Source organism: Peromyscus californicus, unplaced genomic scaffold (assembly GCF_007827085.1).
Source record: "Peromyscus californicus insignis strain IS unplaced genomic scaffold, ASM782708v3 Scaffold_8__1_contigs__length_139910024, whole genome shotgun sequence".
Taxonomy (NCBI): domain Eukaryota; kingdom Metazoa; phylum Chordata; class Mammalia; order Rodentia; family Cricetidae; genus Peromyscus; species Peromyscus californicus.
Genome location: NW_026294606.1, coordinates 75,543,789 through 75,564,453, shown reverse-complemented (window position 1 = coordinate 75,564,453; position 20,665 = coordinate 75,543,789). Strand labels below are relative to the sequence as shown.

Genomic DNA, 20,665 nt, shown 5'->3' with positions numbered 1-20,665 from the left:
ATAATAGGAACTTCAACATAAGCATAGCCAAATACCCTACATTCCAGGTACCCTGCAGTAGTCCAGAAAGGCAGGTTACACTGCTTCTCAATATCTGAGAGATCCCAAAGGTAAGCAGAAGGCATCAATTCCCCAGGGAAACTCAGATAGTTTTCTTTCCCACTTCATCATTTGAACCTGTATGAATCATAGCTTGTAAGTCATGTCTGACATACTCAAACCTAATAATCTACCAGCTCCATCTCTAATTTAGCTTAGATCATTTTGACTCTTCAGAATTGCCCTGAATTGAACCAACAAATATAAACATTTGTATACAAAAGCATAAGCTTTCACTGTACTTGTGAAATTTAAATACAAGCCTAAAGTAAATAAATAACTCATAGGTAGATTTTGTACCAACTAAGTAGAATAGATTATAATGTAATTACAAAGTGAAAACAACTTTTTCTTTCATGGCAAAGTATGGTTAACTAGTTAGGCGTTAGCCTTTTTAAAAAACAGGTTCCTTTTTTTAAAAGATTTATTATTTTTATATGTATGAATGAGAGCATTTATGTATGCTTAGCATCTGTTTGCCTGGTATCGAGAGAGGCCAGAAAAGGATGTGAGATTTCCCTAGAACTAGAGTTACAGATTGTTGTGAGACACTGTGTAGGTGCTGGGAACCAAACCCAGGTCCTCTGCAAGAGCAGCAAGTACTCTCTAACAGCTGAAGCATCTCTCCAGCTCCTGGAAAATAGTTTTCTTGAGTTATAATCTACATTCTTTATAATTCACCCAATTAGTGTATACAATGCAGAGTTTTGTTTGTGCATTTGCTTTGGTATAGTCACAGGTTGTACAAGCATTATTACAATATCAGGTTCCATCAGCCTTAAACTATGTATCCATTAAAAGCCACAATCTGTTTTCTCTTGTCCTTTCATCCTACCCCAGCCTTAGTCAGACACTGATCTACTTCCTATTAGATGAGCTTGGCCTATTCTGGGCATTTTATATAAATAGAGCCATTCTAAACAAGAACAAAAATAACCCTCATTTATACCCTCATAGAATGGGTCAATCCAGAAATGAGCCATCCTTCAGAAAGGTACATTAGAATTAAAAAAAGAAAAAAAAAACTATCTTTTTTTCCTTCTTTCTACATTCTGAAGTGAACTGTATTCATCTGCCAGGGCAAATATCACAAAATACTTCTAAGCAGGTAGCTCAAAATGCAGCAAAAATGTACACTTCAAAGATCTGAAAGCGTAAGTCCAGAGCAGACACTTTTGAAACCTGTAGGAGAGCTCATTCCTGCTCTGCAAGCTTGTGGAATTTCCTGACCATCTTCACTGCTCCGTTTCCATCTCTTTATATGTGGCTTCATTATTTTGACCTAATATCATCATAATTTTATAATTTATATACTAATTTCTTTTATTAATCTTTGTTGGCATACTAAGTAATTAGAGTTTCATTATGACATTTTATTTATGCATATATGTATGTATCACTATAATTGGCTAATATTGATGCCTCTATTCACTAGACACCTTCCTCTACCCAAATAGTCCCATTTCTGCTTTCAAGTCATGTGTGTGTGTGTGTGTGTGTGTGTGTGTGTGTGTACTTTTTATTACATCTGTTTCTTAATTTAGTATGTATGTGTGTGTATAATTCAAAGGACAATTTTCAAGCTTTAGAATCAGGGAGAAATCCTGTGTCAAAAAAAGTAAGGTAATCAATCAATAAGGAAATCAATAAAGGAAGATACCTGATGTCTTAGTACTTTTCTGTTGCTGTGAAGAGACTGTGACTAAGGCAACTCTTAAAAAGGAAGCATTTCATTGAGGTGGTGGCTTATAGTTTCAGAGGCTTAGTCCATTACCATCATGGCAGGGAACATGTAAGAAGGCAGGCAGGTACTGGAGTAGTAGCTGAAAGGTACATCTTGACCCGCAGGTAGAGAGGCAGAGAGAGAGACTTGAAACCTCAAAGCCCACCCCCAGTGACATACTTCTCCAACAAGACCATGCCTCCTAACCCCTCTAATCCTATAAAAGAGTTTTACTCCTTGATGACTAAGCACTCAAGTGTATGATCTTACGGGGGTCATTCTGAGTCAACCCATCACACCTATTGTTGACCTTTTATCTCCACATTGACATGCACAGATGAGTGCACACACACACACAAATACACATCGTATACCGTGCATACAGCACACACACAAAAACAAAATAAATTAATAAGTAATGCAGGAGCAAAATAAAAAAAGTATTAAAGTGGTTTGCTTCTGACCTAGACATCGAGTATCTGGCTCCAAAATTATCAGGGGAAGGATTCTGCTCCCAGCTCCCCAACACTGACTAATATGAGTCTGCTGCCATCTGAACTTTTCTGCAAATCATCTAGCCCTCCCCATCCACATTACCTCCCACAGCTGTCCTAGTCCTGTGGCTGTGCCTGGTTGACTCTAGGCTCCCTGACTTATGTTTCCTGATGTTGGGCCCCTGTGCAGCTCAGTCCTGCACAATAGGAAATCGACTTCTCTGCTGCCTCACTAATTCCATCAGTCCATGTCCCATGAACCCTGACTGGATTGAAGCATCTGTGGTCCTCTCCTGTGGATAGGATTGCCAGTCTCCTCATCAGCGCTCCCTAGCTTACCTTTTGGATAAGGCTTCTGCCTTCCTTGCCCCTTGTAGAGCTGTGTAGCTCAATCTATGTGCTGCTTGCCCCATTTGACTCAATTGTTCTGCTCTCAGCACTTCCCAACTACCCAGCATACCCATTGTGATTTCTGATGCTCTCCCACTTCCTGTTGGCAGTAGTCTATTCAGTGTTACTCTTCTTTTGTTGTTTTTCTGTTTGTTTTGTTTTTCAACACAGGGTTTCTCTATGTAACAGCTCTGGTTGTCCTGTAACTAGCTCTGTAGACTAGGCTGGCCTCGAACTCAAAGAGATCCTCCTGGCTCTGCCTCCCGAATGCTGGGATTAAAGGTGTGTGCCACCACACCATTCATTGTTACTCTTATTTGTTTATCACATCGACCAGGTGCTCTTAAGCCTCCATGTTCATAGCTGGCTCATTATAAAAACACCAGTCATACTGAATTATAACCCTGTCCTAACCAGGATAACCTCATTTTAACATAATTATATCTACAAATGACCCAGTACTTTTAGTGGAAGTGGTGACAAAATTTAATCCATAATATAAATGCTTCTTCTAATCTTTTCTTGGTTGTTTTTTATGGAATTATGGATTTGAACCCAGGCATGTACTCTACACCTGAATGTCAACTACTTCCCATTTCTTCAAGTTTGTTTTAGGATTTGGTTTTTTGTTTGATTATTGGTTTTGGAAGAGGAGGCAGGAAGATGGCGTGAGCCTAGGAGTTTAAGGTCAGTCTGGGTAATATAATATAATCTCTGTCCAAAAATAAATAAAATTTTATTCCAATAAATGTTCGATTTAGAAATCAGTTTTACCTATTAAAATGTACCTCCTAACTCCCTTTCATTACCATACCATACTTAAGTGAATAGTTCTTATGAAACTGAGTTTCTCTGTTATTAAAAAGAAAAAAAACTGCTATGGATGGAAAGACAGATCTGCACTTGAAAGCGCTTGTTGCCCTTCCAGAGGACCCAAGTTCTGTTCCCAGCACCCACATAATGCTACTCACAATTGCCTGTAACTCCAACTCCAAAGGACTGAACGTCTTCTAGCCTCCAAGCACATGTATACACATGGCATTCACTCACACAGACACATAAATAAAAATAATAATACATATTTTTAAAAAATTTAAGAAGAAACTGTGAATTGAAGTTCCCAAAGAAGAGGCACACCTTTGATAAAGACGTGTGTGTGTGAGAATGCCCATGTATGTACATACACATACGTGACTGCAGACTTCCCATATCCCTGTAGGAGCGCTGAGGTGCAGACTCCTGACATAGCACCTATGCTTTTACATACAGCCTGGGAATTTGAACTCAGATCCACATGCCTTCTTTACAAGCACAGATTTTTGTTGGTTTAGTTGGGTTGGGTTTTGGGGTTTGTTTTTTTGTTTTGTTTTGTTTTGTTTGTTTTGGCGGGGAGTCGGGGGAGGCTTGTTTTTTTGAGACAGGGTCTCACTATGTAGCCCTGGCTGGCCTGGAACTATGTACACCAGGCTGGCCTCGAACTCACAGAGATTCTCCTGCTCCTGCCTACAGAATGCTAGGATTAAAGTGTCTGGCACCTGACAAGCACCGAGCCATCTCCCAGCCCAACACACATGTTAAAGTCTTCAAGGCCAAAAAACTGAACTTCCCAATTATGTTGCAGACAAGAGCCAAATTATTTTGAGTTTCTTTTAGTACCTTTGAAAGCCATGTACTACCCACTCCCATCTGATCGAACATCCTTGTGATTCTCATAACCAAAACTATTCTCAGCAGATCACTACCCTCCACCTGTCCTAGAGCTAAGAATGTAATGTCATCAGCATCTGAAGCCTGTATCTGCCTTTCACCTGCTTTGCTGAAGCCATCTATCTGTGGTACCCAACAGTGTAGCTTTATTCTAAGTAGATGGTAGGATTCTTATATTTAAAATATGATTTTCTGAATTCATTGGTATTTGGTGTAATGTCTCGTCTATCTAATTTTATTAATTTGGGTCTTCTCTTTAGGTTAATTTGGTTAGTTTATGTTGTTTAACTTTTTTAAAACCACCTCTACTTCATTACTTCTTTTTGTTTTTTTTCCTATTTCATTAAGCTCTACCCTGACCTTATTTCTACTAATTACTTCTGGGTTTGATTTGTTGTTTTTCCCAGGCCTTCCAGAGAATTTTGTTTTTATTTTTCCATGTATATGTGCTGTGTGTGACATACAGCATGCATGTAAAGGTGGGAACAACTTTGTGGAGTTGGTCCTCTCCTTCCACTTTTACGTGGATCCCAGGGATTTAGTTCAGGCTGTCAAACTTGCATAGCAACTGCTTTTATCCACAGAGCTATAGTGTTGGGCTATTTGAGGGGTTTTATTTGTTTTGTTTTTTTACTTTATAAACATTCTTTCATTTTTGCCTATGTAACAGCATGGGGCAAAAACTCAGTCTGCCCCTAAAATTTCTGAAAACAATGGAATAACAAACCTTTGGCCACTTCATTTTTAACTTATTGTAAACTAAAATTTCTATTATTTATGTACCTATAAATGTATATTTTAATGTAATGTATTTATATGTAAATGTAAGCATTTTAGGATTATTTAAAAATATCAGTGGCAGTAATATATAGGGATTATTGCCTGTCTACATTTCCCTCATCCTTTGTCTCACTGAGCTAATAAAACCCAGTTATTCCAGGTCATTAACTAGGCCTAGCTAAAATACAGACATTTAGAATGTAGAATTTATGACAGATTCTAAATGTAGAATTTTAAAATCTGGCATACAAAGACTTTATCTCAGTCAGGGCCAACAAAATTGTAGATACTAAGACATTAATTTTGAGCTTTCTGAATGATTTGAATCTGGCATTTTCAATGGTTGATTACGAAAAATAAGGCAAAAAAAGAGAACAAAACCGTAAGAGTGATAACTAATGTCTTGCATTTAGTGGATGATTAAACTATTATAACATGTTTTATTAAGTGTTTGTCTTAATCAGTGTTCTATTGCTGTGAAGACACCATGACCATGGCAACTCTTAGAAAAGAAAGCATTTAACTGGGGCTGACTTACAGTTTCAGAGGTTTAGTCCATTTTCATTATAGTGGAAAGCATGGTGGCATTTAGGCAGACATGATGCTGGAGAAGGAGCTGAGAGTTCTACATCTGGATTAATAGGCAGCAGGAAGAGAGAGACTCTGGGCTTGGATGGGCTTTTTGAAGCCTCAGAGCCCACCCCCAGTGACACACTTCCTCCAACAAGGCCGTACCTCCTAATCATTTCAAGTAATGCCACTCCCTGATGACCAGCTATTCAAATCTATGAGCCTATGGGGACCATTCTCATTCAAAGCACCACCGTGCTCAAACTGCTAAACTGCTTTTTACTAATCAAACTTAAAATATACATTTAGAGTATTTTTAAAAGTTAAAGAACTAGCTTATATGTGGAGAAACTTTTACATGGTTTCTAGACTTTATCCTATGTTAAATATATTTTGTCTATTTTTACTACTAAGAAGGTAAAGTTGTCAGTCATTAATTAATAAAGACAAACATTAATACATTGCTGTTAGATAATACTTAAGAGATTTAAGTAAAATCTCTTTGATTTGTAGAGTCTTTAACACAGATGTGGACTTTCTTTCTGGGAATTTCATTCACAGGTCCCCATAATGGCAGAATAGTTACATTTTGTGCAGGCAGAGGCCAAATGTTTTTGTTTACAAGGCTAGGAAGACTGAGTAATGCTGTCTGAAAAAGACTGGGCTGAAGAGACAGGAATGCAGCCTTGGAGGGAGTTGCTAAAATCATTAAGAAGTAAATCCTGTGTCTGACCTAACATCCTCTGACTATCAAAACATTTAAAATGTGTCTTAGAAAATAAAATTTTTTTAAAGCAAAGAACAAAAACAGAAGTGTATTCCTGGCAAACCATTCGTTTCCACCAATCCGAAAGCATAAGAATGTCATCAGATAGCATCTGAAAACTATAACTGAGTTTTTCCTACTTTTCTATGACCTACCTGTGGGCACCACCAGTGTATTTGGTCATGCCTAATTTATGACTTTCTTTGTTCCTTTTTAAAAAATATTTATTTATTTAGGTGCATTGATGTTTTCCCCGTGTGTATATCTGTGTGAAAGGAGGGTGCCAGATCCCCTGGAACAGAAGTTACAGATAGTTGTGAGCTGCCATGTGGGTGCTGGGAATTGAACCCAAGTCTTCTGGAAGAGCAGCCAGTGCTCTTAACCACTGAGCCATCTCTCCAGTCCCACCTTTTTGTTCTCTAATTAATACAGTTGCATGTAACCACTTCTACAGTGGAACATGCCTTTTTCTTTTTTTTGAGATTTTACTTATTTTTACACATATGGGTGTTTTGCCTTGCATGTATGCCTGTGCACCATGTTCATGCCTGGTGCCTGCTAAGACCAGAGGAAGTATTGGATCCCCTGGAGCTGGAGTTACAGATGGTTGTAAGCTGCCATGCAGTCCTGGGAATGGAACAGGTCCTCTGGAATACCAGCCAGTATAATCATTTCAATATTGTCATTTCTTTTTGGTTTTTTCAAGACAGGGTTTCTCTGTGTAGCCCTGGCTGTCCTGGAACTTACACTGTACATCAGGCTGGCCTCAAACTCAAGAGATCCGCCTGCCTCTGCCTCCTGAGTGCTGATCCAGCTATGCTGTCATTTCTTGACTTGAAATTAGGCAGTCTATTTCACTACACAGAGAAACCCTGTCTCAAACAAAAAAGTCTATGTCAGAAAATAGTCTTTAAGTTAAATATACTCCTTCATTGCACTTTAAAGATTTAGAATTCATAAAATATTCAAAATATCAGAAGTTATTAGTCAATCAAGAAGTGGCCTTGAAATGTCTTTAAGTATCTGTAACAACTGCAAATTTAAGCCTTTTAAAAACTAAGGTAAGCCGGGCGGTGGTGGCGCACGCCTTTAATCCCAGCACTCGGGAGGCAGAGCCAGGCAGATCTCTCTGAGTTCGAGGCCAGCCTGGGCTACCAAGTGAGTTCCAGGAAAAGGCGCAAAGGTACACAGAGAAACCCTGTCTCAAAAAACCAAAAAAAAAAAACTAAGGTAATGGTTAACCCATTGCCTTTAACTGAAGGTAATTTGGTTTTTATACTGTACAGAAACAGAAGGAAGTCCTAAATCAAGAAGGTCTTGATTGCTCAAGCATCAGTATACTCAAGTTTTAGTTGTGAAATATCTGTATAACATGCTTACAAATTCAGCTCATCTCCTCTTAAATCCCAGGTCCTGCAGTAGATTGGTGGGCACTTGGAGTCTGCTTGTTTGAATTTCTAACTGGAATTCCCCCTTTTAATGATGAAACTCCACAACAAGTATTCCAGAATATTTTAAAAAGAGGTGATTTTTATTTTTTTCTTTATTAAGATAGATTCAGGGTTGGAGGATGTAGCTCAGTTGTAAACACTTATCAAGCATACACAAGACCCTTAATTCCATCCATAGAACAAAAAATTCATTTATCTCTATGGGAATGATTAACAAACCTATTTAATAAAAGTATTTTAATATAAAGTTAAGATTGGATTCAGAGGGGTATTAGAAAAAGAAGCACTCAAAGTAAGATACACCCAGATTATGGGTGTCAACTTCTCCAAGGTTTGCAGAAAGTAAGACATACTCAAGTGTGGATCCCCAAAGGAAAGTTGAACATTTTTACTTGTATATTTGTATTTGTAGATATCCCTTGGCCAGAAGGTGAAGAAAAGTTATCTGATCATGCTCAGAGTGCAATGGAAATACTTTTAACCATTGATGATACAAAGAGAGCTGGAATGAAAGGTAAGGTTTTTTTGTCAATGAACTATTTTACGCTTGCTTGGTTCCAGGTAGCAATTATAACATCAGGTTAGTACAGTAATCTGACCTCTTAATGGTAAAAAGATAGTTCCTCTAGATATGCACTTGTCTACTGTCTTTAATTCAAAACTCAGTGCAGTCTAGTTGCAACTCACACACTGAATTGTGTAACTTTCCATGAGGTACAAGAAACAGTATTATATTGTATCTTGGGTTTTCTATACCTGATAGTCAACTATTGCACATCTCTTTATGAATATCCTGTTGTGTAATTTTGTATTGTTTAAGTTTTGATTCCATTCTTACTAACAAAGCATTTCATCCCAGGTTGCCTCAAATAAGACATATTCAGTACGTTATGAATCATTTGAAGGCTTTTTCAATGCTTGGGGATGTATACATGATCCTAACTTTGAAACTGAGGTAAAGCTCATTGACAGCAGCCTTAAAATCATTTTTTCTTAATGTTAAGGATACAGCTAAGATACTTTGTGTCCAGCATCAGGTTCACGCTTCAGCACCTAAAAAACTTGTATTATGTTATTGTAATATAGACAAATAAGCATTGTGACCCAAAATGCATTTCTACATGAAGCAGAGTATATGCAAAAGAATGAACTTTGGAAATATGTCATGTCAGGATGGAAAAATGGCTCAGTAGGCAAAAACACTTGACAACCTGAGTTCAAATCCCAGAATCCACAGTGGAGAAGGAACTCATGAAAGCTGTCCTCTGACCTTTACTCACATGCCATGGCATCTGTGCCCATGCTCACACACATCTTTTTTTTTAATTTTTATTTATTTGTGTGTGAGAGAGAGAAGTGGGGAGAATCTTACTTGCATCAGCTTCTACATGTTCTTTTCATGAGGTCAACAGTTTGGGATCTATAGAGATGACTCAGCAGATAAGAGTACTTGCTGTTCTAGGATGTAAGTTTGGTTCCCAACAACACCTACTGACTCACAACATATACCTCCCAATTCCAGGGCAAACAACACCCTTTTCTGGCTTTCATGATTACTTATGAACTTAAGACAGACAGACAGATAGACAGACTCACAAATAAATAAAGATCAACAGTTATTGGTATAATTAAACCTATTGGATGACTTTGAAACATTTGTCAATGTTGCTGTGGTCCTGGGGCTACCCAAGGCTGAACTACTCAAATCCCTCTCACTGTGGGACTTACTTTAAAATGTTTCCTTAAACAAATAGTTGTTAATACCATGTAGGCATAATACTATGAAGAAAAATAAAGCAGAGTGGGAAAATACAAAGTAAGTCCTAGAGACAAGTCTGCACAGAGTACTTGGGGAGACCTCTTTCAGGTGCAGGATTGAGCAGAAACCTATGTAAAGTAAAGTGAGCTTACACATACCTGACCACTCCATTTGAGCTTTTTCAAAATTCCAATGATTAAGCCACATTTAACTCCTGAAACCCCATATTGGACTCCAAAGAGTGTACATTGTTATTTGGCCATTCTGAATCCTTGAAATTTTTGGTTTGGTTTGGTTTGGTTTGATTTTTCAAGACAGGGTTGACAGCCCTGGCTGTCCTGGAACTCACTTTGTAGACCAGGCTGGGCTTGAACTCATAGAGATCTGCCTGCCTCTACCTCCTGAGCACTGAGATTAAAGGTGTACGACACCATGCCCAGTCTTGAAATGTTATTTTTAATACATCTGAGTATCTGAACAAAACATATTGGTTAGGTTGCTATTATAAAATGCTATCCTAGCTGCATTTCTGTGATCTCTGTGAGTTCCACAACAGCCAGGCTACATAGTGGGACCCTGTCTCAAAAAAAAAAAAAAAATAATAATAATAATAATAAAGTATTTAAAATAGACAGGGGAGATGGCTCAGTAGATAAAGAATTTGCTATGCAAGTATGAGGGACCAGTGTTTGGATCCCCAGAACACACATAAAGTTGGATGCAGTAGCACACATCTGTAATCCCAATGTGCCACAGTAAGAGGGGAGGCAAAGACTGAGAACCCTCAGATGCTCATGGGCTAGTCTGAGACATGAAGTAAATAAAAGAGCCTATATTTAAAAAAAAAAAAAAAAAAGGAAGGCTTGGACCTGACAGCAAAGATTGTCTACTGATCAACACCCATGTACCACAGCTGCACAGGCCTGCCTGCACTCACATACAAACTTGCACTTGCACATTACACACACATGCCAACACATTTAAATAATAAAACACTATCATTTGAGAGGAGCTAGGGTTATTTTTTCCTTTAACTTTGAATACCTATGGCATACTAGGCATTGTCTTATACAGACTTAGTCTTAAACTAAGTAAAGAGGGTTGCTGAGATAGCTCAGCAGACAGAGGCACATTCAGAGGCAAAGTATCCCAGTTTTCTCATTAAAAAGGCTCTAGAGGGACTGGAGAGATGGTTCAGTGATTAAGAAAAAGCAACTGTTTTTGTTGCTAGGGGACCGGAGTTCAGTTCCTATTGTGCACAGTATTCTATCATGGGGACAGAGAGATGCATCGACCATTAAGAGCAGTTGCTGCTCTTGCAGAAGAAGCCAGCTAGGTTCCCAGCACCCACATGGTGACTTACAACCTTTTACAACTCCAGTTCTAAGGGATATGATGCCACTTCTTACCTCCCTGGGCATCAGGCACACATGTGGTGCACATACATACATGCAGGAAAATACTCAGACATGTAAAAAATTTTTCTTTAAATTTTAGAGACGAGGTCTTACTATGCATCTCTGGTTGGCCTGGAACTCACTATGTAGACCAGGCTGTCCTCAAACTCACAGAAATCCACCTATTTCTTCAGTGTTGGAATTAAAGGCATACAGCACCAGGTCCAGACAAAAATAAATCTTTTTTTATAATTATTTAAGAAAAAGTATATCTGCTTAAAGCATATTTGAAGCTAAAAATTTTAACTTGCTAGGAAGAAAATAGAGAAAATTATAAAATGTATAAAATTTAAGATTTTTTTTTCTGGCTACACTGATAATAACAATACTTCTAAAAAATGAAAGTCTCCAAAATAAGTCTCCACTGTTATGACTGGTTAGAATATTTTCTTCTAGCCCTACATTTTTTTTAGCATATAGTATATAATTATTTTCTGGAATGATTTTTTAGCTTTCAAGTAAAATATTGTGAAGCTGTCTTACATACTGCAGAATATTTAACAGAATAACTGGTCTCTATACAACAGATGCCTCATTATAACACCAAAACAGTATCTCAGACAATGCCAATAATTCTGTACAGGAAAAAGTCACTCTGGTTGAGAACCACCATACAAAAATAATTTTTAAATTTATCTATTCTTAGGTACTTATTTTAAAGATTGAGATAAAATAAATCTCCAAGTGGAAATTATTTTTGGAATTTTATCACTTTTTCTATTATTCTTCTTTCTTTTCCTCCCCCTCTCTTTCATATTTTTCCAGACAGTCTCATTATAGCCTAGACTGACCTGAAGTCCCTTATATAGCCTCCTGTTCCCATTTCCTAAGTGCTGGGATTACAGGCGTATGACACTATGCCTGACTCAGTTTTGGTTTTTTAAGATAACATCTCATGCTATAACCCAGAATTGCATATATAATCCATGCTGACCCTGAACTTAAAGCAGTCCTCTTGTTCAGATTCCTGAGTGCTGGGATTACAGGTGTGAGCTGCCATGCCTGGCTTCTACCAGTCCTTTAGTTTAGAGGAAAAACAATTTATATGCATATAAATCTCCTAAATCAAGATTCCCGATACAAATATTCTGTGTAGGCACCCTCTTCTCCTTAAAAGTAGATACTTTTTTTTGGTTTTATTTACTTACTGCCTTGTCACTTCTTTATTTACTAGCATTTCTATTGTTGCTTTAAAAGGTAAAGGGTGGGGCCGGGCGGTGGTGGCGCACGCCTTTAATCCCAGCACTCGGGAGGCAGAGCCAGGCGGATCTCTGTGAGTTCGAGGCCAGCCTGGTCTACAGAGCGAGATCCAGGAAAGGCGCAAAGCTACACAGAGAAACCCTGTCTCGAAAAAACAAAAAAAAAAACAAAAACAAAAAAAAAAAAGGTGGTGGCGCACGCCTTTAATCCCAGCACTCGGGAGGCAGAGCCAGGTGGATCTCTGTGAGTTCGAGGCCAGCCTGGGCTACCAAGTGAGTTCCAGGAGAGGCGCAAAGCTACACGGAGAAACCCTGTCTCGAAAAAACCAAAAAAAAAAAAAAAAAGGTAAAGGGTGGAAAGCTGGACGTGGTGGCTCAAACATATAGTCTCAGCACTTAGGAAGGTGCCTGTGACAGAAGGATTGCTGTGAGTTCAAAGCCAGCCTAGGCTCCATAATTTAAAAAAAAAAAAAAGTGAGGAGTTGGGGCTGGAGGTGTAGCCCACTGTAGACACTTGCACAGTGTGCGCACGGCCTTGGGTTCAGTCACCAGCACGGCAAAGAAGAAACAGTAAAAGATTAAAGAAAGGGGAGCTTATTTCTAGCAATTAAATATCACAGTTTAGTCAAACAAGTGAGCATGTTTTTATTTTAGGAGGTAGAAGAGAAAAAAAATGTGAAGAGGAGCTAGGCCCGGTGGTGCACACCTTTAATCCCAGTACTCCGGAGGCAGTGGCAGGCAGAGTTTGAGGCCAACCTGGTCTATACAGAGACCTGTTCCAGGACAGCCAGGACTACATAGAGACCCTATCTCAAAATGAAACAAACAAAAAGTGAAGAGCCTGACATTTTATAAGCAGGAGTGCTGTGATGGGAAGATTCTAGATGTACCTGCAGTACTAGCTAGTAAATGCTAAGGATGCAGTCAGTGGAACCAAGTAAGGGAAAGAGACATGGAGAGAATGTGAGAGAAATGTCATCAAAGACCAGAGCAAAGCCATGGTGGTCCATGCCTGTAAACCCATATAAGGTGAAGGAAGAGGACTGTAAAAACTTTCAGCTTGGGCTATACAGTGAGTTCCAGGCCAGCCTGGGTCACAGTGAGACCTTATTGCAAACACATAAAAAGACCAGAAACAATAGAACAGTAAGTTAAATATACAGTCGGTCATCATCAGTGTGTATGTGGAATCAGCATGAAGGAAAATAAAGTATAGAAAACAAAGAGTGAAAAAGGAACTTTATGGTGCTTAAAAACTGCCATGATGTGACAGGGAGGTGAGGAGGTAAAATGAGAACTGGAGCATTAGTCATATGAGCTCCAGAGGTAGGGGAGAAGTAAGCCAGACTGTCTTAAAATGAGGGATTGTGTGAGAAGGTGATGGCATCAGGAAAATCCACTTCTACTGTCCCATTTATTCACTTACTAGACAAATATAAACCAGGCCCCCTAATATACCAGGTGATATGCAAAACGATACAGTGTAAAGTATGTAGCCTAATAGGGAGACACACATTAAACAAATATCAGTGATATTTGGTATAATAAAGTAGGGCAAGATATATATAAAACTTTCTCTTTTTAATTCCTGAAAGCAGAGCTTAAGTATTATAATGTTGTTTTTGGTTTTTTACATATTTCCTTCTTAAGAACTGAAACATCATCCTCTCTTCAGTGAAGTGGACTGGGAAAATCTGCAGCACCAACCAATGCCTTTCGTACCCCAACCAGATGATGAAACAGATACATCCTATTTTGAAGCCAGGAATAATGCTCAGCATCTCACCATATCTGGGTTTAGTCTGTAGAACACACATGTCATTTTTACTTAACCTTGTGATATAGAATTAGGTTTTGCAATAACATGTTCCTTCACACTAGATTGATCTAACAGGATAGAAGTCATTATTATACCTAGGCTAATGAGCTTTTAATTACTAAATACAACAGCTTTTACAGAGTTGAAATACAATATGTAATTTATCTTTACCTTAAACTGCATATAAATCATCACAGCTTTTTTCATCTTATTATTTATTCACTGCACTTTATGAAGACTAACGTATCAATAACCTAAAACAACACTACTGCTCTATACAGAGGGAAAGAGCCATAAGCTTGTCTGTATCTGCTGATTTCATTGTTCTGTTCACTTTGGTGTTAATATCAAACAAACAAAAAAGGATGATTTCATTTAAATTTATTTGTACATGGTTGCCTGCAAAACTGTGGTCTCGGGGCAGTCATATAAGATAATACATAACTATCAAAATCATTTGAGCCAGACATGCTGATGCAAGCTGGAAGTCCCAATATTCAGGAGGCAGACACAACACAGGAGTATGACTGCAATTTCAAGACTAAGGTCAGCCTGGTCCATCTCTGAGCTGGAGACCAGTCAGGAATACATAGTGAGACCCTGTCTTGCAAAACTTAAAAAAGGTAGCTGGAAAACTATTACTCAGTAGCATAACTTTGCGGAGTGCAGTCTAGACAAAAGAACTAAGGTTTTAAGGGTTTAGCTTACCTTCCTATCGATAGAATTTTGCTTTTGCTACCTGATTGCTTTTGTTGCTTCCCTCTATAATTCCTGTTTATGAGTTCTAGAAAGGTTGGATGTGACACTTTAAGCAATCTTAATAGCTTGTTCAGTTTTAATAGAAAAAAATATACTTTACATCTTATTTCTAACATCATCAGAGACAAATAGTAATAATCTACTTTTGCTTAGTAATTGTAACTAGTGATTGTCAGCATCATTCTTTCAAAGAATGTACTAAGAATCAGCTCACGTCTTATCTTAAACTGATTGAGGCTTTTAGCATTTCCCTAGAAGAGCAAAATTAAGATTTAAATGTATCATAGGTAAGGTTTTACCAATAACCTTTTGCACACTGACTTTAGTGTTTCTACTTTCATTTTTCACCTAGTCACAGCCCAGATATAACACAGTTTGCAAAGATGAGAGAAGTCTAAGTCTGTTACAGTAAAAGACACAGCGTAACTGGTGCTGGGTATGGAATCCTTGGGTTAAAGGTTTCACTCTGCTTATTCTAGTAATGACCACTTAAATTTTCCAGTCACCTTTTTAAATAAAAATATTCAAAATACAGTTACTACAACTTTATTTAAAGTGAGTCACACTTTCAGGTGACAGCATATTCTATAGGCTATTTGCTCAATCTATCATCCTTTTATAGTGTTTTCAAGTAGCAGGGGGAAAAAGCCTGACATAAAAAAAAAATGGTTAAACAATTGTGCTAACACATCAAAATGCCATGGGCAGGTTAATATTGAGCACTAATATACTGGCGAATGATATAATTACTTTGGAGGCTGGAGGTAGAGAATACTTACCTAGTGTGCATAGGACCCTGGGTTCAATCTCCAGTAACACAAATACAAATTCCTTTGTAGAATTAGAATAAACAGAGCCAGATTAACAAACTAGGAGTCCAAGGAGGCCTGGCCTCTGAGAGCTCTGGATCCCAGTTAGTTAAAAATGAGTCTGCAGAAGCAAACCCCTAGTGGTTTCTTAAAGCAAATCACTGGACAATTGGTTATAGTAAAATGAAATTCTGCTGTGGACTACTGAGAGGTCCTAACCTGCCTGGGCTATATGAAGAAAGCACTGAACTCTAGACAAGAAAGTATGTCAGTGGATGGCTGAATAGACATAGGGATACATTTATTCCAAGAAACAGTGTGCTCTGAGTACACAGAAGAGAAACAGTTCTTTTCAAAGATGTAAAAATGTTTTCTTCTACCTTTTGGTTCTCTCATAAGTTGCTGTTTTCATAGTAGTTGGTGGTGTTTTTTCATTGACAGCAAATCAACAACACTTTGCACATTTATGTTTTATTTTACCTGTCTGTAGAGAATGTAAAGAATAAAAAATTAAAATTAAAAAAAGAATTCTTTCTCCTTTCACGGTTATTTAACCTAAGGTTCCAGCAGTGTTGTTTTTGATTGTGTGATGGATTCAATAAGAATGGCCCCCATAAGGCTCATGTTTGAATACTTAGTTGGTGGAACTGTTTGGGAAGAATAGGAAGTATGTCACTGAGGGTGAGCATTAAGGTTTCAAAAGACTCAGGTCACTCCCAGTATGCTCTGCCCCTGCTTATGGTTAAGATATGAATGTTCAGATGTTGCCTGCTACCTCTGCTCCACCATCGTGAACTCTACCCCTGAAACCATAAGCCCCAAATAAAGTGTTTTTTTTAATAAGCTGCCTTGGTAGTGTTGTCTTAATCACAGCAATAGAAAAATAACTAATACATATCATTTATTCAACTGACTAAATGGGACATACATGAATGAGTAATTAAAACATTCTGGAAAACAAAAACTAGGGTAAGATGGTTCAGTGAGTAAAGGCACTTGCCACCTATCCTGAGCACCCAAGTTCAGTCTCTAGGAACCACACAGTGAGGAGAGAACTGTAAGCTGTTTTCTGACCTCCATACATGTGCTATGGCATGGGCACATGCACTCTCAAAAACACTAAAACTTGAAGTATTACTGAATTGGACTTATTTCTAATAGAGAAGACAGGACCCTGTCTTAGGGTTTCTATGGCTGTGATGAAATGCCATGACCAAAAAGCAAGTTGGAGAGGAAAGGAATTATTTGGCTTACACTTCCATATCACTGTTCATCATCAAAGGAAGTCAGGACAGGAACTCAAACAGGGCAGGATCCTGGAGGCGGGAGCTGATGCAGAGGCCATGAAGGAGAGTTGCTTACTGGCTTGTTTATCATGCCTTGCTCAGCCTGCTTTTTTATAGAACCCAGGGCTATCCCAGGGATGGCACCACCCATAATGGTCTGAGCCCTCCCCCATCAATCAGTAAGAAAATGCCCTACAGTCAGATCTTACAGAGGCATTTTCTCAATTGAGGTTCCCTCCTTTCAGATAACTCTCGTTAGTGTCAAGTTGACATAAAATTAGTAGAAATAAATAAAATTGAGTAGAAAACTACAATTTGCTATGACAGACATGGCATATACAGCTACAGTCACCTAAAATTCTGCTAGATAAGGCATGCTGTAATGATATTTGTTGAGAATAAATGACTCATCTAAATTTACACCTGTTGGGAAGCTACATTCAGACTCTTGTTAAAGAGAAACCAAAACAAGGAGATAAATGATCTTGGTTGTCCCCTACAGAAATCAACTCATCTGAAGAAATAAGAATGCCACCTCCAAATATACCTCTCGCATAAACAGTTTGAGCTAAAGGCATTTCAAACAGAAAACACAGGACAGTCCTCTCTATCCTTCTGTATACAGGTAGGTATAAATTCTCCTTCACTGGGGACAACTCTATTGTGAGCCAAGAGACAGCACCAGAGGAGTCCAAGCAAACATTACTCTATACCTTTACATCCCCAGCTTCACATCTACGGAAAATTAAAATGACTTTTCTTTGTCCTTTGTAGGCAGGAAGAGGACTGCTTCAAGTCTGAGGCCAGTCTGAGCTACATACTAAAACCCTACCTCATTTAACTGTATTACTAATATCCCCAGTCATATGACAAATGAGTTAAATTGAATTCACTTCTGAAATTTTCATCAAATTACACATAATATGGTTTTATTTAGTCTCATGAGTTTCTTCTCTTTGCGTGGTGCTGGGGACTGAATCTTGAACCTCACATGCTTGGCATGTGGAAGAGCTGTATCTCCTGCCTGCCACTCAGGATTACTTTATATGAACTCAATATTATTTACACTCATTTTAGCTTTGTACACATCAATACAGTTAACCAGTAATAAAAAAAAATTTCATTTCTCATTAACCTTTTATTTTTAACTTAGTTTTACAATAAACAGAAAAGCTGATCATTAAAAAAATATCATAGCTGTCAATTTTTAAAATGAGGTTTATGTTTTAAAGCATTACCATTATATCCTATAATTACATCTTTTATATACAAGAACTGTGCAAAGTGCTTTTCAAACTATAAAGTAATTCTGGTATAAGATACAAATGGTTGTCCTTAGGAGTTAGTTATCTTGACTACTTGCAATGAATCACAACTGGTTACATCCTTGATTTGCATTTTATTTATATAAGAAAGCCATCATTTTATGATACCAACTTGTCTAATTTAAAAAAAATAAGCTCTTGATCCACACTTTCTCTATGATAATTCAGTTATTTGCTTTTTTTTCCTTCTAAATAAGTAGAAGATAGATTTGGGTTTGTTTTGTATCTTAAGCAAATACTAGTAGCTCCTTTTAAACAGATCAACCAAGATGTGATATGCAATTTAAAAAATAAGTACAGCTAAAAAAAAAAAAGAGAAATCTGGGACAAGCAAATCATGTTCTCATACTTTTTTCTTCAAAGAACAACCATATATACTAGATAGGGATTCTTTCACTTTTACTGAAAATATTCAATACCTAATGCTAATACCCCCAACATCATATACATCAAGAATGCATTGATTTTTTTTTTTTTACTATACGAAGCTAGCCATGGTGGTACATGCCTGTGGTCCCAGAAACTGGAGAGAAGTGGAGACCGTTACATCAAGTGTTCAAGGTCATCTTTAGCTACATATAAATTGGAGGCCAGCATGAGCTACTACTGAGACTGTTTCAAAAGGAAAAAAAGGGGAGATTTGCTAGAAAGTAGAATTACATCTTCAAAGCATAAGGTATATGAGTGAGCACAGGTTTTGGAAAGTATACAAGAAGGATTTTTTTCAAATACAGTCTTCTAGGATCTAAATTAATCTTTTTGGTCTAATGGCCAGAAGGAACTTAAGTTTCCATTAGTTAGGCATTCCTTGATTATGTGGACACAGATGGCCTGTATATTTAAGGTCCTTCTAATACCTTGTGAGTACACCCCAAAGGAAAACCTGAGGCACTAAGAGGTTAAGAATCCAAACTGGAGTTTACCACTTGCAGAAAAAAAAGGATTTTCATGCGTTTTTCCTTAGTAAAAACAGTATAAATAAGTTCTCATTTTATTGCAAAGCACCCTATGAAGCAGACACTGGATATCCTCACTTAAAGAAAAATTATTTCAAAGGAGTAAGAGTATGTATGATTGAATTAAAATCTGATTAGTTCTCAGTGTCAGCTTGGAACACACTTTTACACATATATTAGGCCTATTCTCCATCATTTCCATCATCAAGTTAAGTCTGTTCAATGAATCGAATCATTTGTAAAAAGTAACCACAGTACAAAGGACAATGATTTTCTGAGTCGTGAAATCCCAAGACTCTGCACACCACAAAAAACGTAGAGGATTCTTCCATCTGTTTTCTGCTACCTGGCTGACAGTTCAGTGACTGATACAAAATTGATTTAACCTTATTTAAATCTACTCTTGTATTGAATTCTTTCTTGTGTTTAATTTAGAAAAGTAAATATTATAAATCTTATCTTATAATCATAACAGTGCCTTATAAAAGCAGTTTATATTTCTTATGGGAGAAAGTCAGGTAAACCTGTTACTAAACAATAATTAATAACTTAATGTCCTTCAAGCTCAAAAAGAGTAAGTCTAACTATGCCACTTAAAACCTAACTGAGATTGATTTTTCAAGTATCAGCAATATTAGTCCTTAAAATGTTACCATTTGTGTAGTGCAAAGAATATATATATATATATATATATATATATATATATATATATATATATAAACCAAACTATTGGACAAAAAAGAAATGTAATCATCACAAACTGAGATTTTCTTGTGAAATCTACAATCCATTTCATATTTTAGGTCATCCAGGTCCAGAAGTCCTCTTGAGTAAAATGTGATTTTCTTCAGTTTAGTTTTCTTTAAAAAGAAAGTAAAAACAAATCCTGTAAGTATAAATGCAACCTGAATATCAAGCAAATTGATACCAAAGAATTTTCTGGACACAACATTCAAATTCAAGATAAAACTATAAAACTACAAATGATCATTAGGAAGTTACTTCATGTGACTTAGCATGGTAGGAAAGGCACCAAAATTATCAAACAGTTTTCTGTGTATTTATTGATTGCCCAGGGCCTTTCATGTGCTAAGTATATGCAGTATACCAAGCTATTATATAACAGCCTTCAAGTAGTTTTTAATAAATAATTTCAATTTATCTCTCTCCTTTTGCCTTCTAATTCTCATACTTTTCTAACTGGCTACTATCCAGTTAATACTTGGGGGAATTCATAATTTTATGAAAATGAAAATATGAAACAAAAAAGTTTAGCAATGCAGACTTATTTTCAGGTACTGTACCAGGGATTCAGA

At 37.4% G+C, this 20,665-nt stretch overlaps 2 protein-coding genes across 7 annotated transcripts in view; one reads left to right on the top strand and one right to left on the bottom strand.

The window, feature by feature from the left end:
- Positions 1-18,746, top strand: part of Mastl (microtubule associated serine/threonine kinase like) — a 46,132-nt gene extending 27,386 nt beyond the window's left edge. For 2 of the 4 annotated variants that reach the window (XM_052729059.1, XM_052729058.1), the window contains exons 10-12: positions 7,940-8,053; positions 8,393-8,494; positions 14,046-18,746. In XM_052729059.1, coding sequence (XP_052585019.1) covers positions 7,940-8,053; positions 8,393-8,494; positions 14,046-14,203 — 374 coding nt within the window. In that variant the 3' untranslated portion in view covers positions 14,204-18,746. The remainder of the gene's footprint in view (positions 1-7,939; positions 8,054-8,392; positions 8,495-14,045) is intronic. The other 2 variants (XM_052729061.1, XM_052729060.1) reach the window with 1 other exon arrangement.
- Acbd5 (acyl-CoA binding domain containing 5) overlaps positions 18,269-20,665 on the bottom strand; it is a 40,783-nt gene continuing 38,386 nt past the window's right edge. For all 3 annotated transcript variants that reach the window (XM_052729066.1, XM_052729063.1, XM_052729064.1), the window contains one exon: positions 18,269-20,209. In XM_052729066.1, coding sequence (XP_052585026.1) covers positions 20,197-20,209 — 13 coding nt within the window. In that variant the 3' untranslated portion in view covers positions 18,269-20,196. The remainder of the gene's footprint in view (positions 20,210-20,665) is intronic.